The 24,813-nt window shown below is 40.2% G+C and overlaps 1 protein-coding gene across 3 annotated transcripts in view; it reads right to left on the bottom strand.

Moving 5' to 3' along the window:
- Nucleotides 1-16,635: 16,635 nt before the first annotated feature.
- The window catches only part of CD84 (CD84 molecule), a 35,501-nt gene continuing 27,323 nt past the window's right edge, over nucleotides 16,636-24,813 (bottom strand). The window contains exons 3-7 of one of the 3 annotated variants that reach the window (XM_030842032.2): nucleotides 23,396-23,647; nucleotides 22,877-22,996; nucleotides 22,187-22,219; nucleotides 20,920-21,017; nucleotides 16,636-18,224 (exon numbers count right to left, since the gene is read on the bottom strand). In XM_030842032.2, the coding sequence (XP_030697892.1) occupies nucleotides 18,159-18,224; nucleotides 20,920-21,017; nucleotides 22,187-22,219; nucleotides 22,877-22,996; nucleotides 23,396-23,647 (569 nt within the window). In that variant the 3' untranslated portion in view covers nucleotides 16,636-18,158. The remainder of the gene's footprint in view (nucleotides 18,225-20,919; nucleotides 21,018-22,186; nucleotides 22,220-22,876; nucleotides 22,997-23,395; nucleotides 23,648-24,813) is intronic. The other 2 variants (XM_060297530.1, XM_030842033.2) reach the window with 2 other exon arrangements.

Below are 24,813 nucleotides of genomic sequence, written 5' to 3'. Positions count from 1 at the left end.
TCTGACTTACTTCACTCTGTATGACAGTCTCTAGATCCGTCCACGTCTCTACAAATGACCAAATTTTGTTCCTTTTTATGGCTGATTAATATTCCATTGTATATATGTATCACATCTTCATTATCCATTCATCCATCAATGGACATTTAGGTTGCTTCCATGACCTGGCTATTGTAAATAGAGCTGCAATGAACATTGGGGTGCATGTGTCTTTTTGAATTATGGTTTTCTCTGGGTATATGCCCAGTATTAGGATTGCTGGGTCATATGGTAATTCTATTTTTAGTTTTTTAAGGAAATTCTATACTGTTCTCCATAGTGGCTGTATCAATATACATTCCCACCAAGAGCGCAGGAGGGTTCCCTTTTCTCCACACCCTCTCCAGCATTTAATGTTCATAGATTTTTTGATGATGGCCATCCTGACTGGTGTGAGGTGATACCACATTATAGCTTTGATTTGCATTTCTCTAATGATTAATGATGTTGAGCATCCTTTCATGTGTTTGTTGGCAATCTGTATACCTTCTTTGGAGAAATGTCTATTTAAGTCTTCTGCCCATTTTTGGATTGGGTTGTTTGTTTTTTTGATATTGAGCTGCATGAGCTGCTTGTATATTTTGGAGATTAATCTTTTGTCAGTTGCTTCATTTGCATATATTTTCTCCAATTCTGAACGTTGTCTTTTCATCTTGTTTATGGTTTCCTTTGCTGTGCAAAAGCTTTTAAGTTTCATTAGGTCCCATTTGTTTATTTTTGTTTTTATTTCCATTTCTCTAGGAGGTGGGTCAAAAAGGATCTTGCTGTGATTTATGTCAGAGTGTTCTGCCTATGTTTTCCTCTAAGAGTTTGGCAGTGTCTGATCTTACATTTAGATCTTTAATACATTTTGAGTTTATTTTTGTGTATGGTGTTAGGGAGTGTTCTAATTTCATTCTTTTACATGTAACTGTCTGGTTCTCCCAACACCACTTATTGAAGAGGCTGTCTTTTCTCCATTGTATATTCTTGCCTCATTTATCAAAGATAAGGTGACCATATGTCGCAGGCAGATTCTTAACCACTGTGCCACCAGGGAAGTCCCTGATAGTATCATTTGATGCACAGAAGTTTTTTGTTTTAATGAAGGCTGGTTTATTTGTTTTTTCTTTTGTTGCCTATGCTTTTGGTGTCATATTCAAGAAATTGTGCCAAATCCAATGTAATGAAGATTTTCCCCTGTGTTTCTTCTAAGAGTTTTATAGTCTTAGTTTTTATATTTATCTCTTTGATACATTTGAGTTGATTTTTCTATATTATTTAAGGCAAGATTCACCTTCATTCTTTTGCATTAGGATGTCTTATTTTCCCAGTACCATTTGTTGAAAAGGCTGTCCTTTCCCTATTGAATGTTCTTGGCATCCTTGTCAAAAATCATTTGGACATATATTTGAGGGTTTATATCTGGTCTATTCTGTTTTATTCTACAGCACCCTGTGTCTGTCTTATGCCCCTGCCACACTCTTTTGATTACTGTAGCTTTGAAGTAAGTTTTGAAATCAGAAAGTGTGAATCCTCTAACTTTGTTCCTTTTCAGGATTGTTTTGGCCATTCAGGGTTGAATTTAATAAAATACATGTTTTGGAATCTCTCCAGATGATTATTTCTTTTCTCCCCTTTAATTTGTTTAAACAAAACCTTGCAATAAATGATTTCTTTTGCAAAATATATTCAAAGTCTTAAAAGAGAAAAATCTTCCACCTAGAATACTCTACCCAGCAAGATTGCCATTTAGAATAGGTGGAGAAATAAAGAATTTCTCAGACAAGCAAAAACTAAAAGAATACAGCAATACTAAACCTATCCTAAAAGATATATTGAAAGGCCATCTCTAAATAGAAGAGAAGCAAGAAGAAATAGGAAGGAGTAAATCCAGCTGGAAAGTAAATCACTTAAATTACCCAGTATACAGATCAAAAAGAAAAAAAAAACTGTTTGTGAAAGCAATGATAAACACAAGGAACAGCAAAAGGATAAACATGAAGATGTAAAAAGGGACATCAAAATCATAAAGTGTGGGGAAGGAGAGTAAGAAAATCCATATTCTTTTTCTTTATTTTTTAAAATTTATTTATTTTATGTGTTTTTACTTTGTTTGGTTGTGTTGGGTCTTCGTTGCTGCACAGAGGCTTTCTCTAGTTGCAGCGAGCAGGGGCTACTCTTCACGGCAGTGCATGAGCTTCTCATTGTGGTGGCTTCTCTTGTTGCGGAGCATGGGCTTTAGGCATGCAGGCTCAGTAGTTGTGGCTTGTGGGCTCTAGAGCACAGGTTCAGTAGTTGTGGCACACAGGCTTAGTTGTTCTGTGACATGTGGGATCTTCCCAGACCAGGGCTTGAACCCATGTTCCTTGCATTGGCAGGCAGATTCTTAACCACTGTGCCACCAGAAAAGCCTTCTTTTTCCTTTTTTTAGAACGTGTTTGAGTCTATATCACTATCAGTCCAAAGCAAGCAGATATAGGAATGGGTTAACATATTGGAAAAACAGGGCAACCACAAATAAAAAACTTACAATAGAGTCACAAAAACCTAACAGAAGAGAACACAAGTATAAAATAAAAAGAAATAATCAAACCACAAAAAGAAAAAGAAAAAAGAAAGGAACACAGAAGAAATAAAGAATCAACTGGAAAGCAAGGCTTGAAATGGCAATTAATACACATATATCAATAATTACCTTAAATGTTGATGGACAGAATGTTCCAATCAAAAGACATAGAGTGGCAGATTGGATTTGAAAGATAAGAGCTTACAATATGCTGCCTACAAGAGACCCACTTTAGGGAAAAAGGCACACATAGATTGAAAGTGAGGGGATGGAAAAAGATTTCATTCAGGGACTTCCCTGGTGGTGCAGTAGTTAAGAATCTGCTTACCAATGAAGGGGACATGGGTTTGATTCCTGCTCTGGGAAGATCCCACATGCCACGGATTAACTAAGCCTGTGCACCACAACTACTGATCCTGTGCTCTAGGGCCCATGTGCCACGACTACTGAGCCCACATGCTGCAACTAATGAAGCCCACTTTCCTAGACCCTGTGCTCCACAACAAGAGAAGCCACCACAATGAGAAGCCTGCACACCACAACAAAGAGTAGCCCCCGTTTGCTACAACTAGAGAAAGCCCACATGCAGCAATGAAGACCTAATGCAGCCAAAAAAAAAAAAAAAGTTATTTCATGCAAATGGACATGACAAGGAAGTGGGAGTTGCAATACTCATATCAGACAAAATAGTCTTTAAAGCAAAGGCTATAAAAAAAGATAAAGAAGTACAGTATATAATGATAAAAGAATCAATACAAGATGAGACTTTTACACTCATCAACATATATGCACCTAATATAGGAAGACCCAAATACATAAAACAAATACTAACAGACATAAACGGAGAAATTGATATGAATACAATAATACTAGGAGAGGTTAACATCCAACTCACATCAATGGACAGACCTTCCAGACAGAGAACCAATGAGGCAACAGAGGTCCTAAATGATACAATAGAACAGTTAGACTTAATTGATATTTTCAGGGCACTACATCAAAAAAACCCACAGAATATACATTCTTTTCAAGTGCACATAGAACATTCTCTAGAATTGACCATATCCTAGGGCACAACACTAACTTCAAGAAATTTAAGAGTATAGAAATTATTTCAAGCATCTTCTCTGACCACAATGGCATGAAACTAGAAATCAACCACAGGAAAAGAAATGAGAAAAAAAAAAAAAGATTATATGGAGACTAAATAACATGACACTAAAAAACCAATGGGTCAATGAAGAAGTCACAAAGGAAATTAAAAAATGCCTTGAGACAAATGACAATGAAAACACAACTTACAAAATCTATGGGATGCAGCAAAAACATTTCTCAGAGGGAAGTTCATAGCATACAGACTTTCATCCAAAGAAAGAAAAATCTCAAATAAACAACTTAACCTACCACCTAAAAGAATTAGAAAAAGAAGAACAAAACCTAAAGTTAGCAGAAGGAAGGAAATAATAAAGATCAGGGAGAAAATAAATAAATAGAGATTTTAAAAATACAATAGAAAAAAGCAACAAAACCAAGAGCTTGTTCTTTGAAAGCATAAACAAAATTAACAAATCACTGGCCAGATTCACAAAGAAGAAAAGAGAGAGAACCCAAATAAACAAAATAAGAAATGAAAAAGGAGAAATCTCAACTGATAGCACAGAAATTAAAAAAAAAATAAGAGAATACTATGAACAATTATATGCCAACAAATTTGACAACCTAGAAGAAATGGACAGCTTCCTAGAAACATACAGCCCAGCAAAATTCAATCAAGCAGAAATAGATAATTTGAACAGACCTATTACTAGAAGTGAAATAGAATTTGTAATTAAAAAACTTTCTACAAACAAAAGTCCAGGACCAGATGGCTTCACAGGTGAATTCTACCAAACATACAAAGAAGAACTTATACTGATTCTTCTCAAATTCTTCCAAAAGATTGAAGAGGAAGGAACACTCCCAAAGACATCCTATGAAGCCACCATCACCCTGATACCAAAACCAGACAAAGACACCACCACAAAAGAAAATTACAGGTCAATATCTTTGATGAATATAGTGCAAAAATTCTCAACAAAATATTAGCAAACAGAATCCAGCAACACATAAAAATCATCATACACCACGACCAGGTGGGATTCATCCCAGGTTCACAAGGATGGTTCAACATATGCAAATCAATCAATCAATGTAATACACCACATTAACAAGAGAAAAGTCAGAAAAGTCAAAAACCACATGATCATCTCAATAGATGCAGAGAAACCATTTGACAAAATTCAACATGAATTCATGAAAAAAAAAAAAAAACTCTTACCAAAGTGGGAATAGAGGGAACATATCTCAAGATAATAAAAGTCATTTATGACAAACCCACAGCCAATATAATAGTCAATGGTGAGAAGTTGAAAGCCTTCCTCTAAAATCTGGAACAAGACAAGGATGCCCACTCTCACCACTTCTATTCAACATAGTATTGGAAATCCCAGCCACAGCAATCAGACAAGAAAAAGAAAAGTTATCCAAATTGGAAGGGAAGAGGTAAAATTGTCACTGTATGCAAATGACATGATACTATATATAGAAAACCTAGGGATTCCACGCAAAAACTACTAGATCTAATAAATGAATTCAGCAAAGTAGGATGATAGAAGATTAACATTCAGAAATCAGTTGCATTCCTTTACACTAACAATGAAATATTAGAAAGGGAATTCAAAAAAAAGACACTTTTTTAAATTGCACCAAAGAAAGAAAAATACCTGGAGTAAACCTGACCAAGGAGATGAAATATTTATATGCTAAGTACTATAAAACATTAATTAAGGAAGTAAAATAGGATTCAAAGAAATGGAAAGATATCCCATGCTCTTGGATTGGAAGAATTAATATTGTTAAAATGGCAATACTACCCAAAGCAATCTACAGATTTAACGTGATTCCTATCAAATTACCTATGACATTTTTTCACAGAACTAGAACAGATAATCCAAAAATTTATATGGAACCATAAAAGACCCAGAATTACCAGAGCAATCCTGAGGGGAAAAAAACAAAGCAAGAGGCATAACTCTCCCAGACTTCAGACAATACTGCAAAGCTACAGTAATCAAAACAGTGTAGTATTGGTACAAAAACAGGCATATGGATCAATGGAACAGAACAGAGAGCCCAGAAATAAACCCACACACCTACAGTCAATTAATCTTCAACAAAGGAGGCAAGAATATAAAATGGGGAAAAGACAGTCTCTTCAGCAAGTGGTGCTGGGAAAGTTGGACAGTTTCATGTAAATCAATGAAGTTAGAACACACCCTCACACCATGCACAAAAATAAACTCAAATGGCTTAAAGACTTAAACATAAGACATAACACCATAAAACTCCTAGAAAAAAGCATAGACAAAACATTCTCTGATGTAAACTGTACCAATGTTTTCTTAGGCCAGTCTCCCAAGGCAATAGAAATAAAAGCAAAAATAAACAAATGGGACCTAACCAAACTTACAAGCTTTTGCACAGCAGACCATAAAAACAAACAAAAAACCAAACAAAAAACAAAAGACAACCTACGGAATGGATGGGAGAAAATATTTGCAAATGATGCGATAGACAAGGGCATAATCTCCAAAATACACAAACAGCTCATACAACTCAACAACAAAAAAACAAACAGTCCAATCAAAAAATGGACAGAAGACCTTAATAGACATTTCTCCAAAGAAGACACGCAGATGGCCAGTAGGCACATGAAAAGATGCTCAACATCAGTAAATATTAAAGAAATGCAAATCAAAACTACAATGAGGTACCACCTCACACCAGTCAGAATGACTATCATTAAAAAGTCTACAAATAACAAATGCTAGAGAAAGTGTGGAGAAAAGGGAACCCACCTACACTGTTGGTGGGAATGTAAGTTGGTACAGCCACTATGGAAAACATTATGGAGGTTCCTCAGAAAACTAAAAATAGAATTATCATATGATCTAGCAATCCCACTCCTGGGCATATACCTGGATAAAGCTATAATTCAAAAAGATACATGCACCCCTATGTTCATAGCAGCACTATTCACAATAGCCAAAACATGGAGACAACCCAAATGTCCATCAACAGATGAATGGATAAAGAAGATGTGGTACATATATACAATGGAATACTACTCAGCCATAAAAAAGAACAAAATAATGCCATTTACAGGAACATGGATGCATCTAGAGCTTATTATACTAAGTGAAGTAAGTCAGAAAGAGAAAGACAAACACCATATGATATCACTCATATGTGGAATCTAAAATATGGCACAAATGAACCTATCTACAAAACAGAAACAGACTCATAGCCATAGAGAACAGACTTGTGGTTGCCAAGGGGGAGTGGGGAGGGAGAGAGATGGAATGGGAGTTTGGGGTTGGTAGATGAAAACCGTTACATTTAGGATGGATAAACAACAAGGTTCTAATATATAGCACAGGGAACTATGTTCAATATCTTATGATAAACCATAATGGAAAAGAATATAAAAAAATGTCTATATGAGTATAACTGGGTCACTTTGCTGTACAGCAGAGATTGGCACACCATTGTAAATCCACTATACTTCAATAAAAAATTTTTTTTAAAGATTTCTTAAAGATAACTAATTTCTGCATTCTGGAGAGAGCCCCTACTTGATTGCACTTTTTTCCTTTTCATTCCTTGCTTGGTTCAATTTACTAAAATTTGAATTAACATTTTTAACAATTATATTAATAAGTGAGACTGATCAATATCAGGAATTGACAAATTTTTTCCATAAAGGTCAAGATAGTGAATACTTTTAGACTTTGGGGGCTGTACAGTCTCCACTGCAACTATTCAACTTCGCTGTTGTAGCATGAAAGCAGCCCCAGTCAATATGTAAATGAATGAGTATTGGGGGGGTTCCAGAAAAAATTTATTTATTAACACTGAAATTTGAATTTCATATAATTTTTGCATGTCACCAAATATTATTCTTCTTTTGAGTTTTTCCAACTTTTAAAAATTGTAAAAACTATTCTTAACCCACAAGCTATATAAAAACACTTGGCAGACTGGATTTGTCCACAGGAAGTAGTTTGCTGATCCCTGGTCTATATTTTTCTTTTTTGGGAATCGTCCTCATCTAGTTTGGAATCAGTGCTATATTAATAGTGCTCAATGAATTTTGAAAATTTCCACTAGTTTTTACACTTTGGAACAGTTAAAATTACATAGAAATTATCCTTTCATTGAAGGTGGTGGAGTTAGCTCATAAGACCATCTAGGCTTGGTGCCTCTTGGGGAATTAGATAACTGAGTATATTTTCCATTTTATCTCTGGTTAAAGAAGTTCTTCCAGTTATAACCTTTCAACTTATGAACTATTATAAGTGTAAAGCTATATACCAGAGCAATCCATTTGTTCTTCCTGCCACAAGATGGCATTGTTTGTGTTTTGAAAAGATCACTCTGGCTGTGGTGTAGAGAATGAATTGGACCAGGGCAAGTATGACTTCAGGAGGTAAAGTGCTGTTGTCCAGGTAAGAGAAGATAGTGCCTTGACTGCTGTAGCTACTGCTGGATGGAAGAAGAAAAGTTGGATGGATTATAAAAACATTCAAAGAGGTATGTCAGGGATTTTCAAGACCACTTCCACGTTCAATGGTTCACTACGAGGACTTATAGGATTCAGCATATAGTTATATGCATGGCTGTGAGTTATTACAGTGAATAGATAAAAAGCAAAATCAGTAAAAAGAGATGGTATATAGAGTGGTGTCCAGGAGAAACCAAGGTACAAGCTTCCAAGAGGCTTCTGCCAGTGGAGTCACATAGGATATGCTTAATTCCTCTAGTGACATGTGATGACAACATGTGTGAAATATTTTCTACTAGAGAAGTTTGTCTGAGCCTAGGATTCCAGGGTTTTTATCAGTAGTCATGCAGGCGCTATCTACCTAGCATGTATAAAATTTCAGAATCCCAGAAGGAAAGCAGATGTTTAGCACAAAGCAAATTGTTTGTAAAAGCAGTTCAGTGACTCCCTTTTATCAGGGAATGGTAGAACTCTCCCCAAATCCAAGTTCCGAGGCACCAGCCAAGGGCCAACCTTGTAAGCACACCTTTCAAAGGATAGCAGTCTTAGGCCCACATTGTTAATGTTAACTCTTTTCTGTGTTTTCTAATTCCTAATTATGTTTTATACACAGGAAGTAAAGCCAGTATTTTTCTATTGCATTTCCATCTGAAGGTTGGAAACTTATTAAGGGAATATACTTTGGAATAAATAGCTTTGTCATTGAGACATGTGCCAAAGAATTACTCATTCCAGGTAAGGTAAGACAGTTAAAAGCTGTACAAACTTTTGCATCTTCACTAGTTAATCAAAATATTATACATTGAGGACTTCCTCTGTAACTTGCACAGGATCAGACATTGTGGTTACAAATGATGAGCAAAATCAGGTGTGATCTGTGCCCTGATGGAGCTCACAGTCTAGTGGGGAAACAGAGACATTGATCAGATAATCACAAGGAGAAATATTTAAAGACAAAATTTGAAAACTGCTGTGGTGGAAAGAGATCTAGTATAATGAGAGTAAAAATGGGCATCAGACATGGATTGAAGAACAGGAAGACTTCCCTCAGGAAGGGACATTTGAGCTGAGCCCTGAGGGATAACTGGGCATTAACTAAGTGAAGTGTGTATTAGAGGTAGTGAAGGTACGGAGTGGGTGGTAAAGCATTTCAGACAGAGGGAGAGTCCTAAGGCTAACGTGTAGATTAAATTAAATGAAATGTGCCAGAACCTCAGAGGGCACTAGAAAAACACCACCAAAAATTAAAAAAAATCTTCTCAAGATTATCTGTATCTGTTTATAAAGTTGCTACACAGGTGGCACTGAAATTGTTCTGGGTAGTGGTTCCATTTCAGCCCAACAAAAAACGGATGAAGAGATGTAACTGTGGGAGCTGGGAGCCCAAGCGTGTTTGCAAAGAGTTGCTCAGAGCAGAGGATCTGAAGCTTCTTTGATAAGTAGAGAGTAAAGGAAGTGGTTTCAGATCTAGAAGATACTGTTTGCTGTCTCACATACCACCTCTTAGCAAGTCATTTCTTCAAAGTTTTACAAAACATCCTGAGGCCCTGCACCCATAGTTCTGAGGGAACCACACCCTAGTCTCGTCATTGAAAAACCTAGTCCTTTTATCCCTTTTCTCCAAGTGGCACTGTGGGTGACCTATACAATCTTACTCTCAAATTCTCTAGAAACAGACTCAAAGTGGTTTCCAGGACTTCTATTCTACTCTTGATGTCTGGGTCCCAATCCGAGTTCAGTTCAACAAATTATTTATTTATTTATTTATTAACATCTTTATTCTTTATTGGAGTATAATTGCTCTACAATGGTGTGCTAGCTTCTGCTTTATAACAAGGTGAATCAACAAATATTTATTAAGCTCTCCTAAGGCATTGGCTTCTGTGATGAGCGCTCTTACTGAAAAGGTGAATAAGACAAAACTCTTATACTAGAGGGAGAGGGACCCCAAAACATATGATTTAAGTGCCCAGTTTCTCTGTTTCTAGGATGATCAAGGCAGAACTCCCTGCTCTACCTCTAGACATACGTATCTGCTGTGCTCTGGTTTCTTGTTTCTGGTCCTGGTCCTCCTTATCTCTAGGTTTTCCACCTTCTCTCAGGATCCTGGTCATCTCTCTCACAGCAGACTTCCTTTTCCCCATTCTCTGTCTGACTACCTCAATCCATGGTAACTTTGTGTCTATTCAGGGTCTGAGTTCTCAGCTGCACAGAGCCTTTATCATATTGTTGATAGTTTTTGATGTTTCAGCTACTTATTTTATCTCTTCTTTTCCTGAAAAAGCCAAGTAAGACACAAACAGAATAGATGTATCATCAAATATTCGTGTGTTTACTTGCTGAAATGGAGCTTGTAGTCTCATTTCTTAGGCACTTACAAGACGCAGACAATACTTTATTAATAGAAATTTACAAATACATGAAATAAAAGGTAACATGTAGAAAGGATAAAATACCCTGTTACAAACATGGCACCTGGCTTCTGAAATAGGTTTAGCAGCATTTGCTACTAGTAAGCATAATCTTCATGCTTGTATTAATTAATCCAAGTTTTTGAGGATCCAAAGTTTATTAGGTACTGTGGACACAAAGAAGAGGAGAAAGTCTTCTGAGCCAAAACAACTTATTGACCAGTTGGGGAGACAGTTAAAAAAATGCCACAGCTATATAATTATAAAAGAATATGATAAATGCTACTATTATGCACTTATGTACTAAATGCTGCAGGAGTGTAAATAAGGAGCTATATATTTAGCTTTGAGTGGGAGGTTTTGGAAGGCTACACAAAGAGGGGATACTTGGTCTGATCCTTGAAATATGAAAGAGCCAGAGATGGAATGGAGAGAAAGGCATTTCAGGTGGGGGACGCAGCATGGGCAAAGGCATGGGAGTGGGAAAGGATTTGGTGAGTTTATGGACCCACGATATTCTATGTGGCTGGATCCTAGGGAATAGGCAGGTGAGGGGCCTGGAAAATCTGATAGGTTAGATTGCTAAGGAGTCTGGTCCCACAGGAAAATGAAGTGATAACTTCCATGTTTTAGAAAGATTGCTCTTTGTGTGATAGCAGCCCAGGTTATAAAGGATAAAGGAATGAACTGAGAGACTGGGATAGAGAGGGAGGGTGTGTTTGAGAATTAGACAGATTGAGGAGACATGGTTGAGAGGGGCCAAATAGAGGAGTTGGAATTTTTTTTTTAATTAATTAATTTATTTATTTAACATCTTTATTGGAGTATAATTGCTTTACAATGGTGTGTTAGTTTCTGCTTTACAACAAAGTGAATCAGTTATACATATACATATGTTCCCATATCTCTTCCCTCTTGCGTCTCCCTCCCTCCCACCCTCCCTATCCCACCGTCTAGGTGGTCACAAACCACCTAGCTGATCTCCCTGTGCTATGCGGCTTCTTCCCACTAGCTATCTATTTTACCTTTAGTAGTGTATATATGTCCATGCCACTCTCTCACTTCGTCACAGCTTACCCTTCCCCCTCCCCATGTCCTCAAGTCCATTCTCTAGTAGGTCTGTGTCTTTATTCCCATCCTACCCCTAGGCTCTTCATGACATTCTTTTTTCTTAGATTCCATATATATGTGTTAACATATGGTATTTGTTTTTCTCCTTCTGACTTACTTCACTCTGTATGACAGATGAGGAGTTGGAATTGACAGGACCTAATAGCTGATTAGATGTAGTGGGGAGGTGAGGTGATGGGAAGAAAGAAAGAAGACTCGAGGATAAAAGATTTTTTTGCTTTGGGTGGCAGCTGACTGGTGAAGCAGTGAAGAATAGCAGTTCAGGACACAGCCCCTGGAGTTGGAAGACTAGGAATTGATTCCTGGTTTTAATATTTGTTTGTCTGAGTTACTTAGCCTTTCTGTGACTCAGTTTCTTAACTTGTAAAATGGAGGATGATTGCAACTATTTTGGGGGTAGATAAGTTTTAATGTTTCTTATGGGCTTTAAATGAGTGAATACATATAAAACATCAGGATGGGAATTGTACATAGTAAGCACTCAGTAAGTGTCAGCTATTATGATTTGGTGGGCCATTAACTAGCACAGTGGAAACAGACAGAAAGCAAGTTGGGGAGGTCAAGGAAAGACTTGTGAGTTCAATTTTGGGCACACTGAATTTAAGATGACTTCTGACATCCATGCAGAAATGACCCATAAACAGTTGGAAATATAGATTATAAATTAGTGTTTGAGATTATGTGTATTTTAAAAAATTCCCTGACAGATAATTTATGTAATTATCTGCCTATGATAAAACCTCATAAGAAAAAAATCTCTATTTCCCACTTGCAAAGATATGGCCACTTTCAGGTCCCAGAGTTGATGCAGCTAAACCCAGAGGCTTGTGTAGGGCTATTCAGAACTGCCTGGGCAATCAGCCAGCAAGAGTGATGATAATAATTATCATCCGAAGAGAGGATAGTTCTCTTATGCATCCTCTAAATAAATTTCTCAAAGTCTACAAGCCTCTAAAGAATGTACTAGTCATTACTTTGCTTCCTCAAATCAGAACTTCCGGACTTTTACTAATGGGCCTTTGTCAAAATGTATTAACACTTTTATATGAAAAACCATCAAGGGCTCCTCACACTTGGATGGAGGATCATTAAAATCTCAAGGTGCGTAGCAGTTTCTCAACCATGAACTAGTATAGCACAACTCCCCAGTTCTTACCTCTTCTGTTCCTGTTTTTCTTGTGGTGTAAATAGCGGAAATTTACACTGTGTTTTTCTCATTTTGTAACAACTCATCAGAAATGCTTAAGACCTGGATTCCTTGTTTGCTGTCCAAAATGCAGAGAGGGCTTCTATCCAAGCTTCTTTAATGGCTGTTTCCAAAAGGAAAGCTGGGTGGTTATCCAGAGAACAATGGAATTAATATATGAACATGTTGACTTGGAGTTGCAGTTATTGTCTTTAAAATATTTTTATATGTACATATTCATTCAACAGATATTTGTGGGCCACCTATTATGTGTCAAGCAAGGTGCCAGTTGTGTGCTAGACTTGAAGCAAAGTGCCAGGTGTTGGGAATCCACAGCAGGTAAAGGGAGGCAGCATGGTAGACTGCAAGTACTTAGCCCTTGATGACAAGAAGTCCTGAGTTCAAATCCTGTCTTCCTAAGCTTACTGGCTTTGCTAAGGTATTTACTCCCTCAGCCTTAATGTAAACTAGAAGAGTTAATTTCTATTTTACAGCATCTAGTGTAGCAGTTGGTGTACAAAGTAAGCCCTCAATTAACTAATACAGGCTCCCTGCCCTCAAATAGCTCTTTATTTCCATCACTATTATTCAGACATAGCCCCTGTGCTCTCACTAGTTGAGGAGACAGGTATGCTATCAGGTAATTAAGATGTAGTGTAATAAGTGAAATAATAGGAGCAGGTATTGAGTTGAGGATTGAGAGTTAAAAGTTTGATATACCATGTTAATCTAGCACAATATCAGATACATTTGTGTTGCAAGAACCTTATTTCATAATTTTGGTTTAGCATCTTATGATGGTTTCAGGCCTATAAGAACAGCTAATATAATGATCCAGGGTTTTACTGTGTGCAGGCACGGAACACCTCATTTAATCCCCACACCAACCCTACAAGGTAGGAGCCAGTATTATCCCTATTTTACAAATGGGCAAACTGAGGCACAGAGAGGTTAAAATAACTTGCCCAAGGTCACATATCTAAGAAACCAGGATTCAGACCCAGGTACTCTAGCATCAGAGCCCACATTTGTGACCACTCATTACACTTTTTCCTATTGTGTCCTTAAGCTTCATTTTACAGCCAATAGGTATTGTCACTAATTACATGCGAGAAAATTTTACAAATCAAGTGAAATTCAGAGAAAATGCAAATAGAAGGAAAGTAATGGATCTTGAAGAAAATATAGCCCGGTCATTTCTTTTCTCCAGGAGTAACCATGAGAAGTGCTCTCTGTTTACATAGCCTGGACCAGCCAGGCTCCTTCCTATGCACCACTTTCCACAGGTGGCCCAGTCCAGCTCTTCTCTTGTGGGCTGTGCAGTTCATAATGTTCTATAGCTTTAAAAAACTCTCATTTTAAATCAGCTTCACTTTCTTTTTCTGAGAGGCATTGACTCAGTTCCCTGGTAAAGCCCACGCTGACTTGCGAGGGAGTGTCCTGTCTTACCTCTGTTTTCCACTAGAGGGCCCTGCCCCTGAGATTTCAATTTCAATGCACATTTTTAAACTAGCACATCTTTGTCTGATACAAGATCCTCTCCACTGAAAGAATACTTTGATTTTATAGACCTGTTGTTCATAATTTAGGTTGTATGGAAATATGTGAAGGGGAAAATAAGATCACAGTCATTTTACAGAAGGATTATCTGAGAACTGAGCCCTTGGGAATGGGGTAAGTAGCTTACGTCTTCATAAATCCGAAGACTCACAGGAAAGAATCAAACACGGTGGTCCTGAGTCCCAAAGCCCACTTGAAGAATTTCTGTGCACTGGTTCCATCCCAGGTTAGTTCTCCTGGAAGACCTAAGGAACACTTATCTCTGGTTCTTTCCTTTCTTCTTTCCTTTCTCCCTCTTCCTTCCTTCCTTCCTTCCTTTCTTTCTTTCCCCTTTCTTTCTCTCTCTCCCTTTCTTTCTCCTTCCTTCCTTTCTCTCTCTCTTCCTTCCTTCCTTCCTTCTTTTCTTTCTTTCTTTCTTTCTTTCTTTCTTCTTTCTTTCTTTTTTTCTTTCTATCTTTCTTTCTTTCTTTCTTCTTTCTTTCTTTCTTTTTTTCTTTCTTTCTTTCTTTCTTTCTTTTTCTTTCTTTTTCTTTCTTTCTTTCTTTCTTTCCTTTCTCTCCCACCCCACCTTTCCACTGGGGTGTTAGTATACTAAGAATGTGACTGAGTGAGCACACCAGAGAAAGGCAGGGACAACAGTTACAGAATGAAGATATTCAGGAGCAATCCCTCAACTCACATAAAAGAGTACTTTTATTTTAGAAAAAACAGCCTGTTAGTGTGACTTTGGAACTTCTTCATCCTTTAGGACCACATTTTTTTATTTCCTCCTTCATACCCTTCCCTAGGGTGACTGCCTTTCACCTCTTCACACCTGGTTCATTGCATCACTTGATGTCTTAGCTGGTCTGTCTAACTCTGAAAATCTTCTCCCTCCAAAGTGTCCTTATACTAGGAATAGCCTCTGATGTCTGCCTCTTGATATGTAATGCTTGCCATGATTCGATTCCACTGTGCTTATTGGCTCCTATCCATCAGTATTTCCAATATGTATCTTCTTTGCAAGCTGGCTGGTCACTTTCAATTCTATTCAACAGCATTTATAGCTCACAAGCAAGGTACAAGACACCATGCTGGCTGGCGGTAGTTGCAGAGATGAATAAAGCTATTACCTCTTCATGATCATGAAGTCACGGGCCTTGCCTTTAAGTAATGGGCAACATAGAGGGAAACAAATAATAATCTATACTGTAAGGTAGAATGAAATGAGTTTTAATGACAGAAAGACCAAAGGGGTGGGGGAAGGAGTGCAAAAAGAACCATAGTTAATTTGACTAGTGATAGCCGGGAAAGCTTCATAGATGAGGTGACATTTGAGCTGGGTCTTGAAGGATGTGTAAATGGACAGGGGATGGGGGCATACATTCCAGCTGAGCACTGCGCCACACACAGGCAAGAGACTGTGAACATGCATGGTATATCAGGGAGGTATCCCAAATACATGACACAGATCCAGTCCTTTTCTTTCTTTCATGCCTTCCTCACTTGGATGCCTTCTGTCTTCTTCATTCTCTGCCAAATTCCATCCATCCTTTGAGGTTCAGCTTCAGCAGCACTTCCTCCATAAGATTTTTTCTGACTGTGCTAGCTCATGCCACTCTCTGTAGCATGTAGTTCAGAATTTAACTGTAGTATTTGTACTGTAGTTAGACCAGGGCAGACATCATGCTCATCTTACTCTTTGGAGGCCTTGCAACCCCCAACACAGTGCTAATGAGAGTCAGGGCTAGGTGGTTCTATGGACCCATTAATGGGGACTAACAACTTCATTCTGCCTAAATGCAGTTTATTTCTGCTATCCAGCCTGGGATTTTTCATGGGGTTTTAGGATTTAGCTGGTTATGTTTGCTAACACTTAAGGGAAACAATTTTTCAAATGCTTACTTCAATGTTCTGCTCAGCCATAGGTGATTCCTCCTTAGTGTTGTCAGGGAAAGAGGGAGGGTCATTAACATCAGCTTGAACTCCACGACTTTCTGGGATGAGCCTTAGGAACTGAGGTGAATCCAATTTCATCATCTATACTGTCATCTACGAAGTTTCCTCTAGAGAATGACTGCTTCCTTCAAGGTCTATTGTTTTGATGGTTGGGTTCCCCTAAAGTGCCAGAAATATAGCTTAGCAATTCCTTTTAGAGAATGAGGTTACTGGATATGGCTTCTACTTCTTTTTTTTTTTTTGCCATACGCGGGCCTCTCACTGTTGTGGCTTCTTCCGTTGCAGAGCACAGGTTGCAGAGGCGCAGGCTCAGCAGCCATGGCTCATGGGCCTAGCCGCTCCGCGGCATGTGGGATCTTCCCGGACTGGGGCACGAACCCGTGTCCTCTGCATCGGCAGGTGGACTCTCAACCACTGCGCCACCAGGAAGCCCTGGCTTCTTCTTCTTGATGAGGCTGTTTGGAGTGTCTATTAGCCTGGTTCTGCAGAGAAACAGATCTAACAGGAAATAGCTATAAAGGAATTGACTCATGTGGTTATGGAGATTGAAAAATTCCAAGATCTGTAGTCAGCAAGCTGGAGAGGTGATGGTATAGTTCCGGTCTGAGTCCAAAGGCCTGAGAACCAGGAGAGCTGATCGTGGGCATTCCAGTCCATGTGCAAGTCCTAAGGCAGGAGAAGACTGATGTCCCATTTCAGACAGGCAGAGAGAGAGAATGGATTTTCCCTTACTCTGCCTTTTTGTTCTATTCAGGTTTTCAGTGGATTTGGTGATGCCCACCTACGCTGGAGGGGAATATTAATCTGCTTTACTCAGTCTACCAATTCAAATGTTTACCTCTTCCCTCACACTTACAGCCTGAATAATGTTTAACCAGATATCTGGGCATCCCATGGTCCAATCAAGTTGACACATAAAATTAACAATCACAGAGTGATATAGAAGGAAAACTTGGCCAGAAAAAATATATTATGAGGTTTCTGAAGTGGAGCCTGAAGAAAAATGCCCTAGCAGTCTAGTTCCTACAGAAAGAGCATTTTCCAACACTCTATTGGGAGACTGTGTCTGCACAGCTGAGAGCTACAACTCTGATGGCTTCCCATGCCACACAGTTATATAGGGTTGGGCTGGTCCAGCCAGGTGTACCCTGAACAAAGTTTCCCAGGCAAAGGGACAAACAGAGACTGAAATGCAGTACACGCCAAGCCATGTACTCAAGTGAGGGGCTCATCTGCCCAAGGTGCTGTGTGGAATTGGGGAAGCCATGGACCAGGGCTCCTCCCATATATTGAGTGTGAGAAGAGGCTCCTAAGTGGTGTGTCATGGCAGATTACAGGTGTGCAAAATGTGGATCCTTCACATATGGGGTTGCTGGGAAGAGTCATCACCTCTGGTCATACACAGCCTCCAGCCATGAGCAATCTTGACTGTTTACCCCATTGGGCCACAAAAATATTTTCTCCATGTGCTGCGATGTGAAGAAGGGTGGGAAGCACTGTGCCAAAGGACATTCCTTGTCATTCATCAGGAAGGGAGCAATTTCAGAAAGGGCATGTATCCATTTGCTTATCTAGGCATGAGCTATGCCCAGCAAAAAAGTGTTTGCTTCTTTGCTTACGTGTTGGGATCTGTTGATTTGCAATCTCCAGGTAAGTTCTGGGCAGAGCAAGTCTAGGTCTGGAGCATCTGCCAGTAGGTATGGTTGTAGCTCAGTTTCCATGGGGAGAATTCCATCTGGGAGCCTAGATTACAATTTCATAGCTTGAAGTCCCAGGAGGTTTGCTGTCCTGCGTGTTGGTTTTCCCCATCTGCACAAAAGAGAGGAGGACATGTTGATTGAAAGGTGCTGGTAGGGAAGTCCAGTCCCACGAGGAGCCCTCTAGAGTAATGCAAATGTCACAGACCGATGCCTTAGATTTCCCTGGTTCTGGGGTAAACTGGGGTAGTAGGGCCTTGCCCTTTGCTGAGTCCCTCACCTCTGTTCCAGCCACCCAATTTGGAAGCCCTTGGGTAATCAACTTCTTAGCTTAGAAAAAGCAGCAGTAGAGAATGTGGATATCTGCACTGATTTTTATTATAGGCTTGAGGCAGCATCCAGGCTCAAGCTATCCATGTTCCATGTTCCTAGTTCAGCCTTCATTCCTTCTGTACCCCGGTAACTGCACCTTGGCCTATATTTAGTGGTGAGTCACCTCCACTGGTGTCATATGCTCTAGTTACTTAGAATACTGCAGACAACCCTCCCACTGGTTTGCAGAGTCCTAGGTTTTAAATTACACATTATCCAAATTAATAATTGTCATCCAACTTGTCTAGAGGGTTTACTTTGAGATGTCTCAATCCAAGAGTCCCTGATTAATCCCTCAAGTCTAGTCTTTTCCAGTGGTATTTTCTTCTCTGTTTCCTCCCACTCTCCTTCCAATCCTGGTTCAAACATGTGGACACCTTGCTTCCCACTTCCTGCTTCTCCTTCCTTTTCCCTCCTTCTCCTCTTTCCTCACTCACCTCCTTCTTTTCCTTCTCCCTCCTTTCATCTCCTGATCACTGAGGAAGTCAAGGTCCTTTTATCTTGTTCTCCAGGACACTTGGCTTATCTTTACATTCAAAATGACCTGTGCATTGAGTTCCCTTACGACCTTCCTACTTGGCCAACTCATAGATGCCTCATAGAATCAGCTCTTAATTCTTATTCATGGATTCATTTGCATTCCGTTTTGGTATCCCGATATTTCTTCTCACTCTTCATTTGTTATCATTATTATCCCTTTCCTCCGAGACTTCCGGGTTCAAATTTATTTTTCATGATTAGCTTCCTACCTGTTAGCTCAGCTATTAAACAGAAACACTTCCAAAATATTTGATTCACCCAGATACCCCAGAGCTGTCCTTACTGTAGCAGAAATCAGGACCCTCAGACAGTATCAACTCCTCACCAGATTCCCCAAACTGAAAGTCCTGTCAAAGATCAGGACTTACCTTCTTCTCTCTTTGCATAATTGAGAGAAGGACACTGAGGCACAGGGAATGTGAGTGTCACTAGAGCTCTACAAATGGTTGGGCATGTTGCACACTGTGAGGGTCTGCTGAGGGAGCAAATGGGAACTGGGGTTCAGCCTGTGTTCTACGTGCCCCTGTGTTCTACTGTGCACTTGGTGTGGACCTGTGTCTGCCCAGGGTAGGGGGAAGGTGGGGGACACCTGCTTTCTAATTTCCACACTGTGAGCTAGCAATGGCCTTGGATGTTATAGAGGCTGGAATTTCCACACTGTAGTTCAGAGGCCTAGGGGCTCCTGCATACAAAGTGTGGGATCAGCATCAAGGAGGCCAGCTTGTGGATGGTCATGGACCTGGGGAGTAAGGCTGTGTGCATGTGTGGAATGAGACCAAGGCCCTCAGCAATTAATCCTGAGAAGCATAGAGTCCCAAGGGAACCAGCTGACTCCTGGTTGGATGGACAAGATACAGCAGAAAGGTTGGAATAGACAGGACAACAGGGCTAAAAATCAGAAAGTCTTTACCTTATCAGAGTACTGCACTATGGAATAAATCGCGTTCACTGGCTTCTCCTTGGTGGGGAGCACGTGTAAAACACCCATCTTCCCTCAGTGAGGGAGCCCAGGCAAAATCTTATGAGTCCCCCTTCTTACTTCTGCTTCTGCCCATCAGCCCTCCCTGGTTGCACTTTCACTAGGTGGCCTCCTCTCCAGCTTCAACTTTGGTTCCATCCAGCTTTGGAGAGGATCAGGTTCAGGTGGGGGTGAGCATGGGACAGTTGGCAGCCATTGGGAAAAATCTTCAGGAGCCAAGAGGAGGGGTCAGACTGAGTCTTGCTTAGTCAGAATTTTAGCTTTCCATGGGCTCTATGGACCCAGCTGACCTATCAGTCCAAGTACAAGGCTGGATTGACCGGGCAGACCTCAGTTTCCCTTTCACTCCTTGGAGACTTTAGGAGAGCAGGCTGGTGGGGGCACAGAGAAAGGCAATACCATGTAGAAGCCTGGTTCAGGGTGGAGGTGAGGGAGAGACAGGCAGGTAAAAGGCAGGCAAGAGGGGAGGCTGTGGAACAGAGTGAAGCAGCCTGAGGAAAGCAAGCTGTTGCTACAGCCAGACCAAGAAGTCAAGTTCAAGGGGACCTCTCTCAGTTCTGTGTCCTTGAACCCCGCTTAGCAACTTGTTCACCTGTCAGTGGCCACATAACAGCTCTCACCTCACATCAGGGACTCCCCTGTTGTGGGTCCCCTATAGAAGGTGCTTTGCTCTTAGTCATGACTCTCATCTAATCTGGAGTGAGGCTCTCATGTGGAAGCATGAGGCTTCAACCCCAGGAGGCTGTCATGGGGTGACACTTGACCACATTCTTGTCCTCATAGAAAGACTCATGGCATCATTTCCCTGACCTGGTATTTCCTGATTGGACCCCATCAGGCTCTTGGCTGTGCCTGCTGCCCATGACTCCCTGTCCTGGGGGCCTGTGGTGGAGACCCACAAGTAGCACCACCTCACCTTGGACTGGGGGATTTCATCATAGATCCTGAGCTCTGCTGTCTGGGTGTCTCTTGGAACTGTGACGTATGTGTATATTGTTTTCTTTGAGGCAGCATCTGTGTCACAAACAAACATAGAACCACAGTATGTGAAATGTGGATGAAGTTTTCGAGGTGATCTATTCTAATGTTCTCTTTTTCAGATGAAGAAATAAAACCCCAAGAAGTTAAATGACTCCCATCCTCTTGAGATGGATGCTTGGATCCTTGACTGTCTTTTCCTTTTCTAGGGATGGCATGTGGTATGGGAGACACCTGGCTCAGGTTTCACCCAGAGCTCAGTGGGAATTCTTTTCTGCTCCAAAGCCCACATTAGGGTAAAGAGATTCTCCCCAATCCCTGTGGGGGCACTGAAGGTAGCTTTTCCACCCAGGGTCTTAGTGTCTCTGGCACTTAGCATCCACTGCCTTGCATGGTTAGTTTTCTTTTCATGTGAGGGTCTTAATTTTTTGACTAGAATGATTCCCTCTAGTTATACACTGTGTTGGCCTCTTCTGTTGCACACCTTTCCTTTACCACCTCAATGTTAGACCTGTAGTAGATGCTCCACAAATATTCGTTGCTTGACTGATTCACAGAGTCAAAGATTTGTTAAGCTCTCTCCACATGCCAAGCCATGTATGAGGTCACGGAGCAGGAGACAAGAGAGATAAGTCCCTACTTTTAAGAATTCGTGGGAATTCCTCCCAGTGTACTGCTTTTCTTTGCTCCAACATGGAACATTTGAGGGTCAAGTTGAAAGAGATAGCCAGAATTTGGGGCCTTCATATTCCAGGGCACCAACATATCTGCAGACAACAAGCCTGAGCTGAGTGATATTATAGCAGGTTGTGTGATTTCTCCCCATCATGAGGCCATTTGAGTTACAGTTCATGTCACAAACTCTCTGCCCCCAGAATGCCTCCTTCTGTGCCAAGCCCAGGTTGGTCAATTGTAAGTATAGTATCTAACACTGACTGAGTACTTACGAGGTACCAGACACTGGGCCAGGTATTTTATATGTGTAATTCATTAAATCCGTTTAATAAGTATATGCAGCAATCCTATTTTTATGCATATTTTACAACTGAGAAAACTGAGACAGTGATAAAATAACTGGTAGTTGATAAATGGTCAAGCTGGCACCTTCATCCCAGACTGCCTGCAAAGTACAAGCTTAGGCTTAATCACTGTGCTGTGAATGCATCTCTTCCATCATACAGGGAAACTCGTGGCTGAGAACTTACCAGGGTTCTTACTGAAGATCTTCAAGTAGGAACCTGAGGAATCAGACACAAAGGAGAGTCAGGAACATGGAATCAGATGTAGAACCTCGCTACATACAGGCTTGTTATTACGATCGGTGGGAAAGCAAGATTTTGGGTGGACACGGAGTTAGGAGGAATAGGAGGGTATAACGATCCCCTAGGGCCCCAGATCAGGTTTTCTGAATTGAGAATGGTTACAATTACAGAATGATCCAGAGGGACCCAAACGGATCTAGTGACAACCATGAAATATAAAATTAGTACATGTCCCTCAATGACATTTCAAAGGTCACAGTTTTGATGGAATTGGAAGTGACCTTGGAGACCTAGTCCAAACCTCATTTCATATGTGAGAACACAGAGTCAGAGAGGTAAAGACATGTCTCCCATGAAGCACTGCTTGTTAATGGCAGTGCTAAACTCAAACCCAAGTTCTGGGCCCACCACACCTTGGTGATCCCAGTAACATATTTTGAAGACCATTCAGGGTAATGTTATATAGTCCTCGGGACCATCTTTCTGGGAGATAGTAAGGTGAGGGGCTGGGGATTTTAGGAAGGCTAATTCCCTGGAACAAAGGACATCCCACCTTGGATAAATGACTTCAGTCCCAGGAAGAAGGAAGAAGGCAGGTGCATTTCCACATTTTAACTTCCGAGAAAACCTTACCTTGTCCTCTTTTGTGCAAAAGGAACAAAATCACTGAAGGGAGAATGATTAGAAGCAGAGAGAGCACAGCCAGCCCACTCAGCAGCCCAGTGCGGTGAGTATGGAGGCCCATTGCGATGTCTGGAAATAGAAGATGTGGTGAGACTTGACTCTCAGGAAATAGGCCTTAGAGGCTGGGCAAGCTTGTCCACATTCAGGGGCACTCCCCTGAAGGACACTCAATATGGATAGAGGGGAGTGCCAAAGCTCCGAGGGAAACTCTACTTCCTGCTATTAAAGGTCAAGATCAGAAACTGAATTGGGGAGCTGAGCGGGGGCTGCTTCAGAACACCCTGAAATGCCCGGCATCACCCAGAAGACTTTGGATTCTTTTCCAGGGCTTCTTGGGAAGAGAATTCCCCTGAGTCCAGCCCTGGCATAAGGGAGGCACCTTTCCCTGGAGAACTAGGGCCGATTCAGGCCTTGCAGCAGGTTAGAGTGATTTCTGAGACTCCAGGAGAGATGGACAGAGATGGTTACCTGCACAGAGCTGCTGGGCAGAGATGGAGTCAGAATTGTTGCTGACAGGGTTCCATGCTGTACACGTGTAAGTCAGCTCTTGGTTGTCAGGGGTCTGGAAGACTCGAAGAACATTGCCTTCTTCCCCCAGTGGACTCCAACTGTATGTCACATTCTTTTCTTCTTTCTCGACAGAGCATGTCAGTGTGACATTGCAGGTCCTATTCACAGATGTCATTAAACTCTGAGTAATTTTTGGCTTTCCAAGCCGACCTATGAGGAGAAAACACATGAGCCAGTGGTAAGCTGGAGCTGGCCTATACCAGCTTGTGCGAGTCAACTGTTAAATTTTCAGAAATTTTCATGATGGATGTTAAAAACTTACAATGAAATAAATTATATTAAAAACAAGTCTAATAACTCTTCAAAACTCATCACTTACTAATTTTTTTTGGACAATTTACTATAATCTATGCTCTAGAGGTTATTTACATCTATTGTATCTATCCCTTGTAATGATGTATCAATACAAAACCTTCCCAACTCTTCAGGTCTTAAAATCAACCAAAGTGGGAGTATTTACACCAAAGAAATTGGCAAATGCTGCAAACTAGGGCTTGACTTATTGTTTTCTTGATTGTCACACTAGACTTAAGAAAGCAATGGAGGAGAGGGTACTGAAGCAGATTAAAATAACAATGCATCCTGTCTGTAGCCATTATATTGTGAATAGCACACAAAAAATTGGAAATGTTCTTCCAGCATTGGAAAACCACTATCCAGTTCAGCAAAGAAGTTGCTCACGTCATTGATGAACAAGTGAAGTTCCAATATATGTCTTTGTTCAATCACTTTTTTCTTATTACTGAACTTAAATGAAAATAGCAACCAATATATATGTTGGTTGTGTTTATCCACTCCTCATGTTGGTTCCTTCATCAGTTGCAACCATATGTTGGCTAGGAATATAAATGCTCAACAAAGCATTTGAAAGGGGGGAGATCTTCAAGATGGAGGAGGAGTATGACGTGGAGATCACCTTCTTCCCCACAAATACATCAGAAATACATCTACATGTGGAACAACTCCTACAGAACACCTAACTATTGAACGTTGGCAGAAGACCTCAGACTTCTCAAAAGATATATGTATTTTTTTCCTTTTCCTCTTTTTGCGAGTGTGTATGTGTATGATTCTTGGTGTGATCTTGTCTGTATAGCTTTGACCTAGCGTTCTGTCTATCCGGTTTCTTTCTTTTCTTTTTTTTTTTTTTTAGTATAGATTTTAGTGCTTGTTATCATTGGTGGATTTGTTTTTTGGTTTGGTTGCTCTCTTCTTTCTTTCTTTTTTTTTCTTTTTTTATTACTTTTTAAATTTTTTCTAATGTTAATAATTATTTTTTATATTAATAACTTTATTTTATTTTTTCATTCTTCCTT

Source organism: Globicephala melas, chromosome 1, assembly GCF_963455315.2.
Source record: "Globicephala melas chromosome 1, mGloMel1.2, whole genome shotgun sequence".
NCBI classification, from domain to species: Eukaryota; Metazoa; Chordata; class Mammalia; order Artiodactyla; family Delphinidae; genus Globicephala; species Globicephala melas.
Note: the sequence above shows the minus strand (reverse complement) of the source record. Positions and strands in the feature narration are given on the sequence as shown.